The sequence below is a fragment of the Rattus norvegicus genome, chromosome 2, assembly GCF_036323735.1.
Source record: "Rattus norvegicus strain BN/NHsdMcwi chromosome 2, GRCr8, whole genome shotgun sequence".
NCBI classification, from domain to species: Eukaryota; Metazoa; Chordata; class Mammalia; order Rodentia; family Muridae; genus Rattus; species Rattus norvegicus.
The window spans coordinates 220,388,911-220,411,589 of NC_086020.1; the positions used below are offsets into that span (position 1 = coordinate 220,388,911).

The 22,679-nt window shown below is 49.4% G+C and overlaps 1 protein-coding gene across 3 annotated transcripts; it reads left to right on the forward strand.

Annotated features, from left to right (window-relative positions):
- Positions 1–2,506: 2,506 nt before the first annotated feature.
- Pitx2 (paired-like homeodomain 2) lies at positions 2,507–22,678 on the forward strand. 3 transcript variants are annotated; one of them, XM_063282420.1, is made up of 5 exons: positions 2,507–3,321; positions 7,024–7,079; positions 7,523–7,660; positions 18,733–18,938; positions 21,419–22,678. In XM_063282420.1, exons 2-5 carry the CDS (start codon positions 7,034–7,036, stop codon positions 21,980–21,982), a joined length of 954 nt encoding a protein of 317 aa, XP_063138490.1. In that variant the 5' UTR covers positions 2,507–3,321; positions 7,024–7,033; the 3' UTR covers positions 21,983–22,678. The 3 variants fall into 3 exon arrangements, with proteins under 3 accessions (XP_063138490.1, NP_062207.1, NP_001035970.1); NM_019334.2 differs by lacking the exon at positions 7,523–7,660 and having other exon boundaries at positions 3,124–3,321; positions 21,419–22,674; NM_001042505.1 differs by lacking the exons at positions 2,507–3,321; positions 7,024–7,079; positions 7,523–7,660 and adding an exon at positions 17,313–17,865.
- Position 22,679: the final 1 nt, after the last annotated feature.

A 22,679-nucleotide genomic window follows, 5' to 3' on the forward strand; every position in this document is an offset into this window, starting at 1 on the left:
CTTTGACGGAGGAGAGAGAGAGAGAGAGAGAAGAAAAAAAAAAAAAACCTGAAATCCACGTCTTAAATCAGCTCAGTGGTTTGTTACCCACCCCTACCCACCCCAACACCCTGCCTCCCTGCTGCATGCCTAATGTATTCCCTGGTGATTCTGAGCATTAATTAGTTGTTTAATGGGAGTATGACTAAAAATGTAAAAGAAGGATTAGGAGCGTGAAACGTATGTCCAGCTCCTTCCCCACACTCGAGGAGGGAATGAGAATCATTCTGGATCTTCTATTTCTCCAGGAGCCATTTGCATTTCCCACCAGCTGCTCACTTCAGCTGCACTGGTGCTGGGCGCTGCAGAGGACCCCAGCTCAGCGCGGAGAGACCGCAGCCGCCTAGTCTGGGGGTTAACCCAGCCGGGTGGGGGAGACTCCCGACTGAGAGGGGAGAGTGGGCATCCGCTTTGCTTCCCGGAGCCCCTTCCCCCAGCCCTGGCTGCAAACCTCTGAATCCTGAAAGTGGGGAAAGAGTTGTCTGAGCAGATGTGCGCGGCTCTCTAGCGCGGCTCCTCTGTCTTTTCCTCTGCTCCCAAGCCGCTCTTGATTTCCACCTTCTTCCCACTTTTCTGTGGGATTCTCCGGCCATGCCAGCAGCTCCTGGCCAGGCTGATCTACTAGGAGCCCCTCATAATTTCTCTAAAATGCAAATTGAGAAAAAGAAAGAAGTGGGGCATTCGCCCATTATTTTAGAGGGTGGGGACCCAGCAGAAAATAGTGGATGGGACAGAGATGAAAATGTTCTTGATCAGGACATGTTCCGGTGAGGTGAGACCAGAGTTCGGTGAGAGGACTTGTTGAAGATACTTTTTCCCCAAAAGGCTCAGAAGGAGAAAAAAAATGAGGAAATAAAAATAAAAACAGCACGTGGCTCTTTTCCTCCTGTTTCTCTTCCTTTAAATAGCATTGCTTTGGGTTTCCATTGAGTAAGAAAAGAAAGTTGGAGTTTTCATGGATGTTACAAGGTTAGAGATGGCTTAAAATGCAGATCTCTCATCGGTTTTCTTGGAGGCTGAAGAGGCTAACTCTTTCCACAAAACGAGTCCATCTGTCGACTGTTAGCTATTTCAAAGTGAAGGGATTTGGCACTCAAAACAAATTGAGCAAGTTTGTTTGCCTGTTTTTCCTGCTAAAACCAATGAATTGAAACCACGGAGTCATTCAAGAAAACACAGAACATACTCCAGACAGCCCCCAGATTCAAAGGAAAGTCGATGTGTGTGCGGTAACCCTGGGTTAGCTTCCCTCGTATATACATCCCGTGGGCATCCTTCAGAGGAGTCAGCGTATAGTCCTCAAATTGCATGACCTGGTGTGCTGATTTAGGGAGAAGAGCCGCATGAATTTTAAAGGGGACTTTGTTTTCTATTAGGGACCAAGGAGAAATGAGTTTTAATGGCGGGTCTGGTTGGGTTTTGTTCCCAAGCAAGGATTAATATTAGTGAGAAAAAACGCCAAACCGTGAGGTACGTCTATTTTCTGATATTTTCCTAAGACGTATCTTGACAGGATGCCCTTGAGATCGAAAGAACGTTGTCCCATATGCCTGGCAGAAGCCTTCACACCTGGTCTTCCAGGCGAATCGTATTTACAGACCTTGCACGCAGAGGCAAGACCCTGCCAAAATGTCCTGTTCATTTCCAAAGTTCAGGCTCATTAGGAAATCAGAAAAGAAGTTAGAAGTAGGAGCCACTTTTAGAGTAGGAAAGGCCCCTCCAGCCTTACGTACTCTAGACTTTCAAGAGCACACGCTCAAATGGGGGAAACTTCCTGCTCCTTCCCCACCCCCATCCCGTGCAATTTAATACCACTCTCTGTCAGGAACCTTAACCTCGTCATTTTAAAAAATGAGATATCCGCGACCCGGGGTGAACTTGTTGAGTGTAGGTACAGCAGAGGAAATTCTAGACTCTGAGAGTCCCAGACTTGAGCAAGAGATCCCATGCCGAACACTGGCCGGTGTGTGGGTGTGTGGCCCTGTCTACCTGCGCCCTTACACTCGGATCCACCCGCCTTGACCTCAGACACTGTGTCCTAGTCCTGCCTTACTGTAATCCAGGCCTCTGGTCAGAGTCTGGTTCTCTCTCTCTCTCTCTCTCTCTCTCTCTCTCTCTCTCTCTCTCTCTCTCTCTCTCTCTCTCTCTTCTTCCCTCCCTTCCTCCATCCCCCGCCCCCCACCGATCCGCTGTGGTTCTCCCACCTTCTGCCACTAGCTCACCCTATTTTTCTAACTTCTTCCAGTCCTCATCTCCTGTGCCACCCCATCCATCCACCCACCTCCAGTGCTGCCCTCTGCGGATCTCTCCCTTCCCTCCCACAGCCCCTGTAGACAATCAGTGCTGTAACCAGCTTCCCTCTACTCTGCAGGCCTGAAAGGAGGTCACGCGCGCACACTCACACCCACACTTCCGAAGCCTCACCCGGATCAAACCAAGGCACACTGCCCTTTGTTTCATTTCATGGGCCACTTTCCTTGTCCCTTCCTCGTAAGTCACCCAGATTTTGCTCCGCGCGAATAGGTTTCTGTCTCCCCAGGCTCTGGCCCTCCCACTCAGATTCCGAAGGGGTTTGACGCGCGACCTTTTTCTCCCCCTCCATCCCATCCTCGTCCCCTCCCTCCCATCCCTATCGCCCAGCTCCCCAGCTTGAGTGCTAGCTCCTGCTACTGGGCTAGCTCCTGTTGGCCGGTTTTTTTTTTTTTTTTTTTTTTTTTTTTTTTTTTTTTTTGCCTCCGGCCCCGCTCCCCCGCTGCCTTCCACCAGGGATCTGTCCCGGGCCGCAGCCTCCTGAGCCCCTGGGCCTCGCTTCCAGTTCTAGTGGTTCCCGGTCCCCTCGATCGCCCCTGCACGCAATCCTCTCCCCCGCCCCCCTCAGTGGCCCAAGCGCTATGCTCGCCCCTTGATCGCCCAGCATACAGCAGGCTCGGCCGCCCGCCCGCGCGCCACTGTGCACTGGAGTTTGGTGGAATCTCTGCTGACGTCACGACACTCCGCACACGGAGTCGGAGCAGAGGGGAGAGAGAGGGATGAGAGCGAGGGAGGGGAGAGAGAGTGCGAGACCGAGAGAGAAAGACGGAGAGCAGCAGACAGAAACTGCCCGCACCCGCTAGCTTTAGCAGCCCTCAGCGTGGACCCTCTCGCAACTTGGCACCCTCAAGATCCCTGCGGTTCCAACCAGACCCGCTCCACGGCGCTGGCTGTGCAGCCCGAGCCTCGGCCGCCTGGCAGTCACCCTGGGAAGCGGTGGGACGGGGAGACAGCCGTTCTCTCTGGTAGCCGGTAAGTGGAGGCCCTCTCTCCCACAGAGCTGTGAGATAATGCGAGTCTGGAAATTTGTTCCACTTTGGAGAACCTCCGCCGCGTGTGATTTGTGGCTCACCGGGCTTGTTTCTCCCGAGGTAGCTCAGTTGGCAAACAGATCTCCCAGAGCCCTGTTCCTTTCGTCCTCAGTCGCAGACACTAGAACAATCCTGCCGGGTGTTGAAGTCGAGTGGAAGCCAGACATGGCTGGCATTTAAAACGAGGCATCTTCCCTGGACTTTCGATGCCAACGGGGTAGGGAGAAATCCTCCCGCTGAGGATTAGCTGACTCAAGATAAAGGACCAGCTACAAAGTTTCGGCTACTGGAATAGATTAGCCCTTTCCCAGCATTACCTATCGGAAAAAAGAGATTCCATCTTCACTGGCAGTTAGTGACCTCTCAGGCCCAAGCGAATTACCTGGGAGCCAGGCCTACATGCCAACCCGCACAATTACTTCGGATTATAAATCCTTTAAATTGATCACCAGTCAACTCCAATCTTATACTGCGAGACATGCATTTTAAACGGATGCGGGGAGGCAACTATTTTGCAACTGGTAACTAAGTAAAAACATGCGATTCCAAACCAGGGAAATATGGCCCTTTTATTTCACTTTAATCACCTTCCCTAAACAATTTAGAAATCAGACTGTCCTAGGAAGCTGGGACATTTTTGTTTTTATTCTGTTAGGTAGGGCTACTGTATTTTTTTTAAGGCAAATTAAAATGGGGGGAGAGACTTTTGCTATTAGGAATTACAACAATCTGCGTTCATACGTTCTAAATTATTTAACGAGCAAGTAGATTAATTTTTAGGAGATCTCTGCATCCTTTTCAGATCACTTAGTTACAATCAAAGATGTTTTGATCACATGAAGTATCATTTAGAGGCAACTCTGCTTAAAACCAATCATTTCACAGAAACAAGCTCGTTACCGAAATGAATTGAGGATTTGCCTTTTTTGTTGTTGGTGGTGGGATTGAAAATGAAGCACGCACGGTATTCCAATAATTAAAGTTTAGTTTAAAAACAAAGTCGCTACTCTCTTCCCTTATGGAATGTTTTGGTTGCCTCAGCACAACTGTGCCTAAGTTGCCCTGCTTTGTCCTGTAAGTTGAGCACCGCTGCCTTCCAACGCTCCAGAAGCGTGCATTCCACAGAGCTTTAAAGAAAGCTTGCTCAGGGTAAAACACGGAGCTGTGTTAAAGTGGTATCTTAATTTCCTTAAATGATTACCCACTGCAAATTAATTTGCTGGCTAATCACACCAATTTAGTTCATTTAAAACACATGGCCTCATGCTCTTGATTTTTTTTTTTTTTTTTTTTTAGCTTTCCACGAATGGTTCTGGGGTGAAATGGGAAAGGATATTTTCCCCCTTGGGCTGATTAGAACCCGTAGTTTCTTCTACAATTCCATCCTTGTGTTGCTCACCAGAAATCATTTTTTTAAGCAAATTGCTCTGTTTCTTGGGGCTTGCCTGTCCGCCTGACCAGAGGAGTACTGTGCGTGCTAATTGCTGGGTAGAGCTTCATTAACACAATATAGAATGGGACGCTGACCCAAACCAGATTGCTTGGCATATACATCCCAACCAGGATGTGAACTTTTGGCATGAGAGTAACTTCAAATTAGGAAACGTCTCCTATCTAAAATGTTCAGATGAGCCATCCAAACCAGTGTTGTAATCCGGCGGTGAAATGTGTCTGTCACACTTTAGTTAGCTGCCCTGATGGGGCAAGTTTAAGTATCATCAGATAAGACTTGAAGATCTCTCTTTAAAGAAAAAAAATCCTCCTCAGTTAGCTAGACTGGACCCATGTATTATGCCTGGTCGTTCTACGGAGCATAAAATTAAAGTCTTAGGGTTCACATTACTGCAAAATACATCTCAAAGTCACAAGGACATGTAGCAAGGAGCTAAGGAACACGTCTTGATCTTTTCGCTCCTTGGGCTGAAGCCTACTGGGTCTTGAAGCTCTACTTCTTGTTGCTTTGATTGATCTTCAGCACCAAAGCATGGGGGTGGGGGGGAAATGTGTAGTAAAAGACCTTACAGGTCAGTCTTTCTCTTCTGTATATTTCAATCCTTGAAAAAAATAAATAAATAAAACTATTTGCGGTAGCCATCTGCAATGCTGTGGCTACCGGCTAATAATGCAGCCAGTTCAGACATATAAAAAAAAAGATTATGGAAATGATGATGACATGCAAATTTCCCCCGAAATTATCATAAGTAAACATTTGGAGTCTGGACTAATAAAATCCCATCTGTGTTACTTCATATCGAGTTAGTAGAAAGCTGTGATAATGAATTTTGTAATATCTCCCGAACAGACATCTCAATCAGGGACTAATCCTGTGATTTTACTGCAGAATCGCTAAATCTGGAGCCGCCAAACTGCTACTTCTGGGCCCACGGGTCCACAAGGATCGGCAGAATCCCTACCCGAGTCTCATTAGCTGGTGGGGGGAAAGTGCTGTGGCTCCCCATTCCTGGATCCCCAGGCCACCACACCAGGCGGCCCCTCCTCCAGGCAGCACGACCTTGGCCAGAGTCCCCTGGAGCTTGGATTGCTCCAGAAGAGGCTGAGGAGCGTGAAAATGCACCTCAGGCCAAAACTCGGCCCACCAGCCTGGCAATGCCCGCTCTCACCTCCAGCCCTGGGCTCTAAGAGAAAAGGACCCTCCGATCGCAGGCGTACCCTGGTTAGCAAGAGTCAGGAGCCAAGATCCAAGGGGCCTGAGAAACCCTTCTTCCCCTTGTCTTGAAAGCAACCACTCCATCTAGCCCTCCGCCACCCACCTCTCCCGGTTTGCCTGTGGCAAAAAAAGGGGCCGCGTCAAAAGCTTGACTGTCTGAGCTGCGGTTGGAAATTTGAAAAGGATCTAGCTTGCCTGGGACGGGAAAGGCCGAAACTGGAGGAGCAGCCTCCCCAGTGCTGTTTAGGCTTGGCGGCCCCTCCAGAAACGCTTGCCCGGGTCTCCTGTCTCGCTCAGCCCATCGTGTAACTCAGCTCTACGATCTTAAATCATACTTTAGGGTAAATAAATGGCTGGATGATTATCTCCAGGGAAAAAGTGTGGCTAAATATGGAAACGCGGCTCCTGGTGGATGAGAGGCCCTAATTCAGCTCGCTCCTGGAGCACCCTTGGCCGAGAGTCCCCTCCCTTTCAGAATCGCAGAAAACGGAGGGAAAGTTGCTTTGTGCGACCGGGCATGCTGTTTCTGGCCTTCTGCAAATGTTTGCTGAGCTCAAATTGACTGACACCGTATTGAATGGTGATCTTTCCAAAGAGAAGTCCATTCTCCCCACCCCCAAATTGTGCATAAGCTTTAAGGTTGCTCCCAGGCCTAGGCGCCCTTGAGCGTAGTCCCCGCAGCTTCTCCAGAAGCTCGTAGGTTCATTGGCCTCCTAACCTCTGGGCCTTTTCCCCTTCAATTGAGGACATAATCCCTCCAGGTAAACATCGGTGGGAATCCTGGATTCGAAGCTGGGAAGATGCTGCTGGGCTCCAAGAGGCTTTCCGGCCTGAGCAGCGTACCTGAATCCCCCAGCACCTAGTAACGCTTAACACCTAGAGTTGATCCTGTCCTGGGCGCAAGTAGCTGCCTTTGAGCCTCCAGCTCCCGACAGCCGCCACTTCTCAAAGTCGTGCCTCTCTTCTGTTTTGCAGATAACGGGGAATGGAGACCAATTGTCGCAAACTAGTGTCGGCCTGTGTGCAATTAGGTAAGAGCTCATTTCTTCCGCCCCGGGTCCCTAGAAGGGAGACTGCGTCCTGCGAGAGCGGAGAGAAGGCTCCTTGCTCAGCCGCAAGGAACCCAGAGACTGGAACTTTCTCCAGGGGTTCTAGACGAAAAGAAAATCAGACTAGTACAGCCGTGGCCCTTCCCTTTCAGGGAAGCTTGTGCTCTGGCAAACTAGCGAGGACTACCCTGACACTCATCCGAGCTGCCGGTCGGGTGGCCCAGGGACAGATCACTGCCCTCACTGGGTTGCCAGGGGGCCCGAGGGCTGGGCGTGAGGTCCGTCCTTCCTCTAATGGGCTCTTTGCTCTCTGTCCCTCTTTCCCCTCCGTCCTGCCTGGTCCCCTAACCCTGGCCCGGGACTCCTTTCCTCGCCCTTTGGCATCCGCCGCCACTGCACGTGGGGCGGGCGCACTAACGGCCCAGGCGTGCAGCCGGCGGCCGTTGGATGTCTCTTCTCCAAAGACTCTGAAATCAAAAAGGTCGAGTTCACGGACTCTCCCGAGAGCCGGAAAGAGGCAGCCAGCAGCAAGCTGTTCCCGCGGCAGCACCCCGGCGCCAATGGTAAGGGGGAGGGAAGCGCAGGCCGCGAGCCGGGCTCCCGCCTCCCGGACTCTGGGCTGCCCGTGAAGCACAGGCAGGCGAAGCCGCCAAAGCCGGTGTCCCCCCGCTGCAGAACTTAGACTATTGGCCTCTGGGTAGAACACGAAGCAGCCGTCCCAGGGACTTTAATTCCTTTCCACAAATTATACTGCACTCCTGAGACCCAACACCTCTCCCTTTTCTCTCTCCCTGTGGTCTGATCCCCTGCGCACGCCCCAGCCAACTACGGCCGCTGCATCTGGTGTGCAAAGTGGTCCAACAGCGACCTCTGTCGCTCTCCTGGTCCCACTGCACGCTGCACCACCAGGGCCCACCCGGTCCCTGAAGCTCACAGCCAAGCCTCGCCCAGGCGTCTGGGCGCAGTTTATCGCGCCAGACGAACGCTGGGAAGTCGTGTTGAAGGCTCGCTTCGAAGGGTCTAGGTTTGGACAACAGCCCTAAAGAGCAGGGGACAGAACTATGTACGGCACATAAGGGCCGCAGCAATTATAAGCTCCTGTCAAGGAGCCCCTCCTGCTGTGCTAGCTATTAGGCCTTGGGCTTGGATAACGTGATTCCTTGACTGTTTGGTTTCACCCTAGACCAGTCCATAGGCTTGTGCAAAAGGTGAAAAATCTCCCACGCACAGCGAAGGCCTTGGAGAAATAGAAACTTACCCTTAGATAATGTATGTGAGTATATAAGAGGAGAGGTCTTCATTTAGAATACGTATAAAATTCCAACTTACTTTTTTTTCAGTCCCTGTGTTTTGAAAGCTTCATACTAAGTGCCCAACCTTAGGAGGTTGTTGACCTTTGATTGTGTGAGGAGATAAAACTCCCCCACAGCCCTGGACCCTAACTCCCACACAAACGCAGTATGTGCCAGAGGGGGTAATTTGGAACTCCCGGCAAGTAAACAAAAAGTATTACTAAGAAAAAAAACAAAGACTTTTCTGCCTGTATCTGACCAAAAAGCATCATTTGTTGAAACAAAAAACGCCTAAAGCAAGCTGCAGCTTCCCCTCCCCAGCTTGCCCAGTCGTCCTGCTGGGCCAGTTAAACGCTCACTTGTCCGGGATTAACCCAAGGGGTTAAATGGGGGCAATGCAGAGATAATGTCGGCTGATTTCTGTCATTAAGACTGTGTTAAATTCTTCTTCTGTTTGATAATCGGTCGTAAAAATAAATTATTAGACCGGAGAATGTTTGGGATATGGTTAAAAATCAAGAGTAGCGAGGACTCCCAGGGAGACTGCTTTGTGCACGCTCTGCCTCGGCCCTGACCGGGCCAGGAAAGCCAGTACCGACGTCGTAGGGGGGAGGGCCGGCCGCTGCCCAGCGGAGGGCAAGTTACTTCCTGTGGGTTGTGACCCTAGAACTCGACCCCCACCTCCAACCCCGATTTCGTTGACCAAAAGAATTGTTTCTGGGGCTAGGTGGCCTGCTTTGGAACTAATAGATGCAGGACACCCCCACCCCCACCCCGTCAAGGAGTCTGGGATGCGAGATCGTCCTTGTAGGTAGAATGTGTCTGAGGGCTTTCAGAGTTCAGTCCCCGCTGTCAAGTGTCCTGGCATTCGCGTTGGATAATAGGGGAAAGAAAGAAAAAAGAAAGCGTGTGTGGTGTGGTGGGGGGGTGGAGAGGGAGGGGTCATTAGTATGAGGGATTGTGACTTTTACTTGCAAGGTGGATTATTTTAGGATAGTGTATGAAAGGTTCTCCCCCTATATTGCCAAAATGTCCGTTTTTCTATCTTTTGGACCCAAGAAAAAAAGCTGTCCAACTGTGTTTACTAGCATTCATTTAAAAGAGACATGTGATGGGGAGACATACTGAAAACCTTGATGTTTAGCTGGCGCGCGCGCCCGTGTGTGTGTGTGTGTGTGTGTGTGTGTGTGTGTGTGTGTGTGTGTGTGTGTGTGTGTATGGACAAATCAAAATAATAATTATAACATGCACCAGTAAGCCAAAAAAAAAAAAAAAAACCCTAACTACTGGTCACCAGAGTTAAGAACCTTTTGAGGATTATAAAAAATAATTTAGACAATATACAAACTTCTGACTGGAATTTATTTTTGTACTTTTAAGGTTTCTTTTATTTAAAAAAAAAGAGAGAGAACCATATTTTTAAGTGTCATGCAGTGACAAAGAGAAGGCCAGGATACTCCGTGAGCTCACCTATTCTTCCTCAAACAGCCACAGCTGCAGGCTCCTTAAGGGAGACTCCCAGCTCCGTATTCGAGCCGAGGCAGACCCAAAACTCGAAACTGGAGGCAGTGTAGGGGCTGAGAGAGTTAACAGAGTTTCCAGGCCTGGCACTTGGAGAGGAAGGCATTTTGGCCAGCCTTATAGAAAGGAACAAAGTCCAGCCACTTCACGTGGCTACGTTTTTTTAGGAACTCTTACAATGGTCTTGACCTTCAGGAAGAGAACAGAGTGCGGAATGGTTGAGAGTCTCTGCCACGGAGTAGGGCATAAAGCGGACAGCGCTGCCCGCTGCCTGGCTTGGCCTCAAAGCCTGTCCAGTTAGCCCTGTGACAGGCGGCCAGTACTTCTTCGGTCCGCTTTCCGTACCCCCAGCCATGCCATTAATTTTTAAATAGCTTTGACAGAAAGGCTTGACTGTAAGTATTCTGACTGCCCCAAGTCCTAGACTCCCCCTTCCCTCCCCAGAAGAAAACTCCAAGGTCCCTCCCCTACACCCTGTCCCTAAACACCCCTTCTACCACGGTGGCGACTTAATCGCCTTCGGAGGATGCGAGCAAACTCTGGTGCTTGCCTGGGTCCAGTTTCTCTCTCGGGCTCCCATTCACTTAATCGGCAAAATGTTGGCGAAGCTCGAGCTATGTGGACTCCTGATCTACCCACCAAAGCACACGATCTGATTTTCCATTATGAAGCCATTTAAAGCGGAGGCCTTCTAACTGGAGACATTCAAACCTTTGGTAGCAAAAGGCAAAATGGTGGTACCGGGAGGAGGGATCTGAACCCCGAGGAAGAAGGTTGTGTAGGAAAGTGGAGAGATCTTGGCTGTAAGGAGGAGGCAAGGTGCAGGTGCTAGATGAAGGAGATTTGAAGCTTGAAAAAGCAAAGCGACAGAACTGGGTGGTGACACTTATCTTCTCCCCCCCCCCCCTACTGAACACCACCTCCACCATTAAACCTGCAGTTTTATTGACAGAAGCCTCCTCTCTGCTGGTGATTTCCAACCACCACCACCCCCAACACTCGAGCCCCCCAGCGGGAAATTGTACCAGATGTCCAGGTAGTCAGTCCCTGACGGTCAGTCGGTGGCAAGCATTCTTTGCAGGTGACGTTTCTCCCAACCATTCCATTCTCACACAAAGTTTCTTTAGGCTGCTTAGGCTGTTACTCCACACAGACTGCTGTTAATATATGCAGCAGTTGTTAGAGCGACTCCGGGGAAAAGGAAATGTATAAGGAAAGCTTATTCGTGAGCAGGAATATACTAATGGCACAATCTGATGTCTTCTTAATCCTATGTAAAAAGCTTTGTCGTCTTCCTAATATTGACTGAATGGGTAATTAATGGCTCTTCATCTAGGCGAATACCCTGTAATCCAAGATAGGCAAAAGACAACAGCCCAAGTTAGAAGACAAAAGGCACGACTGCAGCCACAGACCCTCCCACTGGGAAAGTTTCTTCCCCTGGGAAAGAAAGCAGGGATGGGGGGACCAGACCCATCCTTGGTGGGCTTCACTAACCAGAGAACTTGACCAAGGACTCGGCGCTCCAGAATGCAGTTCTCTCTTGAGCTCTTCTCTTTTTCTTCTTCTTTAAGATGTCCCCATATAAAAGCCATCCGAGGATCACCCCACACACAAAGGGTCCCTTAAGAACCTCAGCACTGGACCAGGCTTCTTTTGGATCTAGGACACTCCCTTCCTTTACCAACCTGACTTAGACTAAAGTAGCTGGGGCAAAGGGAAGAAAATCCTGGAACATGTGCGCTAGAGCACACACACACACACACACACACACACACACACACACACACAGAGAGAGAGAGAGAGAGAGAGAGAGAGAGAGAGAGAGAGAGAGAGAATGTGTGTCTGTGTGCTGATGTACCATTAGGAGTGATGGAGTCACTTTGTGAGGGTCTGACATGGAGAGTGCCCAAGATTCTCCCAGCATGTTTTGAACAGGCTGACATTTTAATTTAAACCTTTAGAGTAATACATTACTAAGGTTACTACAAGGAGGTGGGCTTCTTTTTTTTTTTTCTTTCTTTTTTTTTGTCAGCTGACAGCTTTTAAAATATTATTTCGCTAGGGAAATAAAAGCTTCATCTCAGATTATAGGTGGGTATTTTTGGATTTATGTGATTTATGGTCACCATGGCAACTAATGCCGAATGTTAGCTACCAGCATGTCTGGGAAAGAAAGGAGAGTGGGAGAAATAGGAAAAGGAGGTGAACATGAGCTGGAGAGAGGGGATTGATTTAATCCAATTATTTTTTAAGTGACTTCAGTTAGCCCCTGCACCTCCCTCTCTCCAAACCTGGATATCTGTATTTATTTTCATTTTCTTTCCTTTCCTGGCTGGGCTGTTCTCAGCTTTTCTCTCCTCTCCTGAATCTCTCTCTCTCTCTCTCTCTCTCTCTCTCTCTCTCTCTCTCTCTCTCTCTCTCTTCCTTTCTTTTCCCCTCTTTTCTCCACACCGACAAGTCACATTTAGCTATACCAATCTCGTGGGTCAGTACATTGATGCTTTCTAAAAACAAGTGAATGTGTAGTAAACCTGCCCTACTTAGGTGCAAATACGTGAGGGGGTATTGACTGCCCTTAGGTTAGTAGGTATCAGCATTCTCTTCCCCGCCCCAGTCACTTCCGCTTTTCTCGCTGAGCAGTGGGGGATACCTCCCACTGACACCCTAATACCCCCCAAGGTTGTCACCCCAACCCCTTCAATGTTGGACTCTGCTGGTAGAGCAGAAACATGGGTATGCTTTCATAAGGCGGCAGTGGATGAGTGTTAGTTAATCTCTGGCCTTCTGAAACAGAAGAGAGTCTTTAACAAACCCAACCTTTCTGTGTGTGTGTGTCGTTGATGTTGTTTTGTTTTGTTTTTGTTTTATGTTATGTCTTGCTTTGTTTTCATTTACGGAACAAGAAAAAAATCATCCGGAGTGAAGCTTTTCATTTGGGAGGGAGGTCACTCTCCTGGGGTTCGGGGTAGCAGTGCAGTCAAGCCTGGTTTCTGTGCAAACAGTTGAAAGAGGGGATAAGAAGCCACTTTTCTAGGTATGGGGTGCCAGGTCTCCTCTTACACACACACACACACACACACACACACACACACACACACACACACACACATTACCCATCATGTGGCTGAGTCCTGGCCAGGTCAAGTCCTTGAGCCACCTTCCGAAATGCTATACACACACCCCTTTATAGCCTGACAGCTCAGGGAGACCTCTAATTGAGCCATCTTCCAGGTGAGTTCTGAAGGCAGTCTTTACAAAATTTGAGAATTGATTGATTGATTGATTGATTGGGTCCCAGGCCATACTCTGCATCTACCAAAACGGACAGCCCAGACCTACTGCTCATCGCTCACCGGGGTGGCTGGAAGGAGTTTGCTCAACTAACACTAAAGAGTGTGAAATTAAATAAGACTTTAAGACCGGTAATCGGTAGCAAACACCAGCTGAAGACACTTCTGTGTCACATACTTCCCACCCGGAGGGTCTTTCTTTGAAGGAGTAAGTAAGAAAACCCAATTAAGGTGACTACGGTGCCTCCAAACCCCAAGCTTCCGTTCCTTGGCCTTAAAGAAGGCATATAGCACAGCCCAAGCCTCCCTACTCTCTCTCTCTCTCTCTCTCTCTCTCTCTCTCTCTCTCTCTCTCTCTCTCTCTTTCTTCTTTTTCTTCTTCTTCCTTTTTCATTTCTTTCCCTCCTTCCTTCCCTCCTTGCTCCATTCCTTATTTTCCTAACCTTGAATAGAAAACTCTGATGACAGCTTAAGTCACCATCATTTCTAGAGCTAATCAAGAATTCATGTGTGTTCACAGGATTACTGAACTCCCTACAAGTGTGATTTGACTTACAACCCATTCTTTATCTATGTCACCTGTGACATCACTGTGGGGCATTTATTGGTCTCCATCACACACCTCCACACCTACTCTGGCATGAACCCTTTAGGTCCTTGAAAGGTGGAGATCCTATCATGACTGCTTGGCAAGTGTAAAGCAAGTTAGGAGAGGGTCAGTTGACTGTGAAAAATATTTTTAAAAACTATTTTTAATCACTTGTGTGTCATACGTGTGTTCATGTGTGTACTCAAATATACACACATACACACACACACACATCAATGATGTGCAATTCTGTTTTTACTTTAATCAGCATGGATGTCTTTATTCTCAACCTCAGTTGTTCCACACAATCTAAATTTCTATTTAGACTTGGCTATGTGCATCTGTGTCTTTCCAAAATCTCCCATACTTTGGCACTAAGGGAGAACTACCACTTAACCCTGGGTTTTCCATCCATTTGGGGGACTACTTGAACCCCTCCTTGTGTGTAGTTTCCCATATGACTGTTCTACTGCAGGGGTGGGACTGCCAGAGCTTACGCTGAAAACCTCTGGGTTGAATGGGAGATAACCTTGAAAATCTGTGTGATTCTTTGCAACTTCTCAGTTTTTCAGGGGGAGAAATACTTTTTTTAAAAAAAAAGCTCCCAGCCTCAAAAACAGAAAAAACGTCATTAACAACTACTGTTTTGCCACACTCCAGAATTCAAATCTTGAGGCAAAGAAGAATATGCCTATAAAATTAGAGAACCTTTTATTCTTTGGTGCAATAGAGTCTACCATGAAACGAAACATTGTGGGATATGGTATGGTGATGCCCACAATTATACTGAGGTTTAAAAGAAGAAACTAGGATAAGATTAGTAAACACATTGGATAGAACGATCTGGATTCGTCTTGACTAGTTATAGGTCATTGGCTGGCAAGTGCATGGGAGAAAATGTTTACTTTACGCATATACTTTATGAACTTGAGGGAATTAAAGGAAATTCAATAAGAAAATGGCTAGAAACATTTAAAACCCCTATTTAAAAGACTTAAGCAAATTAGAGTCTTATCAGATTAAAAACCACTACAAATGTAAGAACATTGTCTTCGGTGAAACGCTGTGAGGTCTGAGGAGGAAATTCTCCTGCCCGCCAAATCTCAGGGATAAAACGCGTCATCTAAGCACCAGATAATGAGCAGAATGTAAATTAATTTAACCTTCTTTACCAACAGGCTGCTGGTGTAATGTGTATAATTTAGTGATAAGGTTTCGAGACCTAATATAGCTGGATGTGTGAGCCTCAGCTAATTCAGGCCTGACACAAGGGTGTGTGTTCTGCTGAGCAGGTGCATGCGTGTTTATGTGTGTAGAACAGAGTGAGGCAGAATAAAGGTTAAAACCAGGAATGCTGAGCTAAACCTTGTAAAGAAATGCCTAAATATCTAAATTCTTGAAGTGGGATGGCAATAGTGTGAAAAGACTGGAAATAATTCTCATTTGGCCCTTTGGGTGGTCTTGGGTCTATTTAAGGTGAGAAGGATTGTTCGTAGTGTTGGGAGGTAAGAGTAAAAGAGAGACAGATGTTATAACTATATCTGCAGTCACCCCTTCATTTGCTTAGTGCCAGGCTAAGTTCCCCAGTCTTGTGAGTAAGAGCTAGGAGGGAGTTTGCTGAAGATTCCTTATACTGGCGCTGCAAATCATTGACTATAACGTCAAACAAATTACATTCAGGGAAGATAACACTAAGTCCACTGTGAAACAATCGCAAATGCAGAGACCCGGGAGGGGAGTAGATTACTATGTGTTCTTCAGCTAGGCTAAGGGACAAAAGGGGAGTGTGTGTGTGTGTGTGTGTGTGTGTGTGTGTGTGTGTGTGTGTGTGTTGCCAGATCTCAAACCCAGAACCTCCTGGGTGCTCCAACACTGAGCAGAATCCCCCCAACCCCCCAGTCCCACAAAGGACTTAGAAAAATTATTTTGAATGCATTTGAATTTATACCTTTGGAACTTAAATTTTCTTTGCTGCACGGGCTGATGCCTCCATGGGTGCTCTGTTTTGTTTGATACAAATGAAAGAGATTTTTGCTTTTCCTACTTGGGCAGTCCTCTAGGCTCTCCCCAACCTGGTGCAAATCTACTGTTTCTGCGTAATTGTGCTTTAATGATTCAAGACAGCCTTGAGCTCCCTAGGAAAAGAAAATGACTGTTAAAAAATCATCCTTGAAATTGGTCATTTGGCAACGTTCTTAATTGTATGAAAATTCATTAAGGCATATTTTCTATATAATTAGCTCAAGGTTGTTGATTCTACGGGCTAAAGCCTGGATTTGAATCTGATTGATAATAAAGTAAACAAGGGAGTCGAATTTAAAGCATAGCTCTCTCTGGCTGGGACGAGCTCAATACAGTGTACAAGGAATTTGAAAGACCTAGGATGTGTCTTAATCAACGTTAAGTAGAATGGATAAGCTTTCAGCATTTCGAAAACGCTGGGTTAGGGTTTCTACTCTATTGTGAGTTTTCTGTCTGGGGACTAATAAGCATTACAGGGGACGTGATTTGAGGCGACTTTTTTATTCATGTATAAATCCAGAGTGAACCACCAAGCAGTTGTTCGACTAAAGTCAAGGTAATTTTCTTTTGACGGGTCCATTTTCTTCTCGATTTCTAATTTATTAGCCTGCCTTTTCAAGACTCTGTCTTCTTTGCAATTAAAGTAAAGCTTCCTCAGATTAGCGCGACATTCACCTGACAGGCGAATGGGGGGGTAGTGCGGAATTAAAAGGAGAAAGGTGATTTGCTGGTGTTTTTCAACGTTAGCTTTAGGTAGCACATCGCCTTTCTGTCCTGACCCGGGGTTTTGGGGGGCGGGGGGGGGGCGCTCTGGTCTAGAAATGGATGTGGTGAGACACAAAAGGGAGGGGGTGCTTGATGTCGGTCCTCGACTTTTCTTCTTCTTTACCCTAACCGGACTCCAAGTCTCTCTCCCCCACCTTACAGTCCTAACCAAAGCCGAATAGCCTTTGGCTGGGCAGGAGCAGAATTCCCAGGAGCGCGCCTGTGTAGACCGGGTGGGCACCGCAAGGAATTAGTGGGGCCTCGCACTGCTGATAGGTGCAGACAGAACCATCCCTCTGCCGCGGCTCGGGGCCTCGCGATTGGTGTGGAGCCACGTCACTCCGACCCGAAGAAGGGTCTGGGAGGAGGCGGAGGCGGGGAGAGCTGGGGAGGGCCGCCGCAGAGTGACGTCTTGCCACCAGGAAGCCCGCCTCTGGTTTTAAGCTGTTAGGCCAACAGGGAAACGCGGAGCCGCAGATCTTGCCGGTCTCTCGCTGGGGTGTCTGGAGCTGAGCTGCGGCGGGGCCTGGCTCCAGCTCGACGGCCCGAGGGGGTGTGCGTGCGAGCCGCGGAGGGTGTGCTCTGAGGCCCGCGCAGAGGCCGTGGCGGCTGCAGCCGCCGCGGGGGATCTAATATCAGCTACCTGTCCCTGTCACTCTTGACACTTCGCTGTCAGGGCTGCAGCGCGGGGGGCGGGCAGAGTGCTCTCCGTGCTGTCCTTATTGGAGGGGTATCTAGGGGAGGGAGGGAGGCAAGAAAAGGGTCTTTGCCCATTCTTGTTTCGCTTTGGATCGTGGAAGTCGGCTCCCTAAAGACGCTTGCAGCGGTTCCCTTCTGCCCACGTCCCCAAGTCTCCGTTGGCCCCCTGACTTTCGGCTGCCGAACTCTGTTTGGCTGGAGTCTGCAGTTAGAAGAGACAGGGGCAGTTTGGCTGGAGGACCCTGCAGTTTGCGTCCCCTGGCTCTACAAGTCTCGGCTAACACAGGGACACTTGGCGCCTAGAGCGCTACCCAGAACCGGCGGCCACCGGGGCTCGACAGGCGGGAGCCCTGGACTCGTAGGGCACCGCACTCCCTCGTCCATGAACTGCATGAAAGGCCCGCTGCCCTTGGAGCACCGAGCAGCCGGGACTAAGCTGTCGGCCGCTTCCTCACCCTTCTGTCACCATACCCAGGCGTTAGCCATGGCTTCGGTCCTAGCTCCTGGTCAGCCCCGCTCCCTGGACGCCTCCAAACATAGACTGGAGGTGCATACAATCTCCGATACGTCCAGCCCTGAAGTCGCAGGTAAGGCGCCGCGCTGCCCCACGGACACTTGAGCGCAGCCCCCTGGCGCCTCCCGTCCGGCTGGACCCCCGAGGAAGCCGCCCCCTCCTAGGGAAGGCGTGGTCGGAGTGGTCCTTCTGTTAGCTCAAGGCAGAACTTCCGGGAGCCTGGATTCTGGTGACCCCGTCCCTTCCATTCAGTCCCCCACCGACTTGGTTCCTGTGGCGCTAGTAATCCCTCCCACGCCGCTGAGTCTACCTTGATCTATCTTCAGTTTCTTGGGTCACAGATGCCTCAGCATTTCTATTCAAGGGCGTTCAGAGGCCGCCCCAACTCTGTCCCCCTTCTCCTGTTAGCGTTTACCTCCCGGGGAGACTCACTCCTTTAAAAAGTATGTCTAAAATTATTTAGATAGCATACCTCCCCACGCCGTGAGGAGCTGGTGGACTTTCCTTCCTACCTGTATCCTAACACCCACTTTCCTAACCTTCCAAAACCTCCTGGAAATCTGAGGTTTGGGGATTGGGGTCTGGGAAGTTGTGTGTAAAACACGCGCGTGTTCGTGTCTTAAAAGGATGTGTTTCTTCTCAACTGTGTATACTTTTGAGCAAAGGCTATAAAAAAATGAATGTACCGCCTCAGTGAGATAAACGTGTAAATAAAACGTGCGGCTCTGGGGGAGGGGAGGAAATGGGGCGCACACACCCACACTTTCACCGCTCACCCCCAGACACAGCGCTCCCTACGGAACGGAGGCGCCGCGTACAGCCCTGTCCCCTCCAGCAACGGGGCTCTTGGCCTCCTCTGCCACCCTCTCTGGTTGAGAGGTCGCGTTTTGCAGACGGGAATCTGACCGAAACTGTGTTTCTTTCTGCTTTGCTCTTTCAGAGAAAGATAAGGGCCAGCAGGGAAAGAATGAGGATGTGGGCGCAGAGGACCCGTCCAAGAAGAAGCGGCAACGCCGGCAGAGGACTCACTTTACTAGTCAGCAGCTCCAGGAGCTGGAAGCCACTTTCCAGAGAAACCGCTACCCAGACATGTCCACTCGCGAAGAAATCGCCGTGTGGACCAACCTTACGGAAGCCCGAGTCCGGGTAGGAGCCAGCACCCAGTCTGGGAAAACTAGGGGGCCGAGGCCTTGCCAAGCTTCCGAGCCTGCAGATCAGGGATGGGAGTAGGAGTGGTGAGTGGAAGGCAGTGTCACCCCTTAAGGACGCGGGTGGGAAGCCACTTTAGAAGAAGAAAGGGCCGAGGGCCTCCAGGCGGCGAGTGTGCCCGAGGTTACTGCTCCTGGTTCCCGGGCAGAGCTGCCCTGGCGCAGGCGCCAACAGCCTCACCCGCTCTCTGCCGGCCCATCCGGCGCCCTCCCAAGCTGAGCTGCGCGGGCATTCCTCAGCAAAGGGCATTGTGTTCCCGGCTTGCCGTCGCCAGACAAGCGCCGATAAAATCCCTCCCCGCCAGGAGCTGTGAACAGGCTCCAACCTGTGCGCCTAGAACAAGAAAACCCTCCAGAAACACGCAAGGGTTGGCCTCACTGGAGAACCTTCGCGCCCAGCCCGGCCCAGCCGGGCCCAGCCTTTTCTCCCTTGACTAGCAAGAGTTGCTCGCAGGTCTTCGCCGGGGCGGGTTTCACACTATTCAGATTTCTCTCCCACTCTACCACCTAGTTTTGTAATCCCTGGAAGTAACGACTATTCTGCTAGCGCTTTTAGAAAAAAGGAGAAGAAAGACGTTTCAATTTGGTTTATTTATCTTCTCGAGAAAGTTCAGCTCAATGAACGCTGTACTCACACCCCTTGCTTAATTATAGTCATAGATTTATAAAGAGAGCTTACCTTTACTTTGTAGCAAATCTGCTCTTTATGGACTGGCAAAAAAAAAAAAAAAAGAGTTTAAATAAATTACCCAGTAGCAGTATCCTGGTTTAACGCCGGTCCGTTGGAATGTCCAAGATTGTTAAGATTCTGAAAGAGGAAAACGGAAGTCAGCAGACTCCAGAGCCTGCTGTTTTAGAAAACACGTTCTGTGTAGAAAGGAAGCAAAAAGGTGGGGGAGGGAGGACGAAAAGAAAAATAAAGAAAATATCAGACAGCAACAAAAATGAAAACTAAGGCGTATTCTCAAAGCAAAGAGAAGGAAGACACAGTCAGTGTAGCTCTGTGGCAGCTTAGGCGATGCCGGCAGATAAAGAAGCCGGGAAGACGCGGGGAGTGGTTTTAGTTTAACTGCCTGGAGCCAGCGCCCGTGCAGGGGCCGCGTGGTTTTGAGCAAGGTCAGTCTTTCTTTAGCTTTCTTAAGCATCAGGGAACGATGGACCAGCACGTACTCTTCTCGCCTGGGCAAAGTTTAGAAGGCCTGGAGTAGAAATGACAAGTAATTAAAATAAAGACACAATTTGTCTTTCACTGAAATCCCCGGGGAGAGCCCTCCCACCCCCACCGGCTTTTCCTAGGCCCCGCTCCTCTGCAGCGGGTGCGCGCTCCAGCAGCCTGCTTCCAAGCGCTTACTTTTTCAGCCAAGTCCGTGAGGCTTGCTTTTTATAGCAATCGGGTGTAAAGAGGAAGGGGGAGGGAAAAAAAGGAAATCAAGAATGAAAGGAAAAAGAGGGGAAAAAAGCGGATTAGACGGCTGGGCGCGACAGAGATATGTAATGTGAAACATCACCGTTGTCAGCTCTGGGCTGTTGAGCCAGGCCTCTCTCCAATACACAAAAGCCGCTCTCTGGGGCGACTGGCGGGGCCCACTGTGGATTGGAAGAGGGGTTGTGGCGGGGCCACCGGACGCGGGTGGGGGACCGGCCAGCCTCCCGCAAATCCACAAGACAGCTCTAGTCCCGTACTAAGCTGTGTCCAGAAGCTGGCTAGGTTTGGGGAAGAGGAAGGTGGTACAGATCAAACTAAGGGAGGTGAAGGGCTACGTACAGTGACTGGTTCAGAAATCCCAGTTTAGGTGCTTAGCTCCTGGAATTTAACGAGCAGACTACGAGGTGGTCCTTAGCTTTTTATTTGGTTGTTTTTCTAGGGCATCCGGGTCCTAACGCATTCGGAGAGGCGTGGGGGGGCTGGAGGGGCGAGCTTGGAGATACTGGAGGGAAGGGAGGGGCTGTGTGGGAAGAGGGTGGGTACCCTCCCAGCCCCTGGTCCTCATTACTGGATCGGTGGTTTTGAAATGGAAGCAAGCTTGCAAGGTTCTGAGAGGGTCCCGTGTATTTTACACTGTTTTGGGACCCTAAAGAGGTCCTAGAGGATCAAGCCGCCCTTAGGCCTCCAGGAATTCGATTGATTGGACTTCTGTGCCTCAGCTCACAGTCCAGACTCCCGGGTTGGAGCGGCTGAGGCCTCTAGAGCTTTACTAAGGCCTGGGACAAGCACCACTGCGGTTTAGCTATTCTCAGTGGCTTCCATGGCGCATGGTGTAGACTGACTGGAACCGGGGCAGCAAGAGCGTGTGCGTGCTTACAAGGTCCAGTGTGACCCAGGTTGGCTTCTGGTACTTTATTTTTAAATGAGTTTTACGAGTTTGAGCCTAATTGTCTCTGTGTCCTCTGTCTCATTCCTTATCCGCACCACCCCAGGTTTGGTTCAAGAATCGCCGGGCCAAATGGAGAAAGCGGGAGCGCAACCAGCAGGCCGAGCTGTGTAAGAATGGCTTCGGGCCGCAGTTCAATGGGCTCATGCAGCCGTACGATGACATGTACCCCGGCTACTCGTACAACAATTGGGCTGCCAAGGGCCTCACGTCAGCGTCTCTGTCCACCAAGAGCTTCCCCTTCTTCAACTCTATGAACGTCAATCCCCTATCCTCCCAGAGCATGTTTTCCCCGCCCAACTCCATCTCATCCATGAGTATGTCGTCCAGCATGGTGCCGTCCGCGGTGACCGGCGTCCCGGGCTCCAGCCTCAATAGCCTGAATAACTTGAACAACCTGAGCAGCCCGTCGCTGAATTCCGCGGTGCCCACGCCCGCCTGTCCTTACGCGCCGCCGACTCCTCCGTACGTTTATAGGGACACATGTAACTCGAGCCTGGCCAGTCTGAGACTAAAAGCAAAGCAACACTCCAGCTTCGGCTACGCCAGCGTGCAGAACCCGGCCTCCAACCTGAGCGCTTGCCAGTATGCGGTCGACCGGCCGGTGTGAACCGCGCCCAGGGCGCGGGATTCCGAGGACTGTCGGAGTGGGCAACTCTGCCCGAGAAAGACTGAGAATTGTGCTAGAAGGTCGTGCGCACTACGGGGAGAAAGAGGGGGGGACAAAAGAGATCAGAGGAAAAGAAACCACTGAATTCAAAGAGAGAGAGCGCCTTTGATTTCAAAGGAATGCCCCCAAGTGTCTGCCATCTTCCGCTGAAAGTATTCCCAACAGTTGGAGGACGCGTGCACCAACAAATGTTTGACTGGATATGACATTTTAACATTACTATAAGCTTGTTATTTTTTAAGTTTAGCATTGTTAACATTAAAATGACTGAAAGGATGTATATATATCGAAATGTCAAATTAATTTTATAAAAGCAGTTGTTAGTACTCTCACGACAGTGTTTTTAAAGGCTAGGCTTTAAAATAAAGCATGTTATCCAGAATCAGTTAGGATTTTTCGCTTGCGAGCAAAGGAATGTATATACTAAATGCCACACTGTATGTTTCTAACATATTATTATTATAAAAAATGTGTGAATATAAGTTTTAGAGTAGTTTCTCTGGTGGATGCCTTGTTTCTGAAACTGCTACGTACAACCTATCCTGTGTATAACATTTCGTACGATATTGTTTTACTTTTCAGCAAATATGAAAAAATGTGTTTTATTTCTTGGGAGTAAAATATACCGCATACAAAT

Coding starts and splice junctions, on each gene's coding strand:
- Pitx2 (NM_001042505.1), top strand. CDS start 17,661: ATGAACTGCATGAAAGGCCCGCTGCCCTTGGAGCACCGAGCAGCCGGG. Junction 17,866..18,732: donor GTCCAGCCCTGAAGTCGCAG/GTAAGGCGCCGC, acceptor TTGCTCTTTCAG/AGAAAGATAAGGGCCAGCAG. Junction 18,939..21,418: donor TTACGGAAGCCCGAGTCCGG/GTAGGAGCCAGC, acceptor GCACCACCCCAG/GTTTGGTTCAAGAATCGCCG.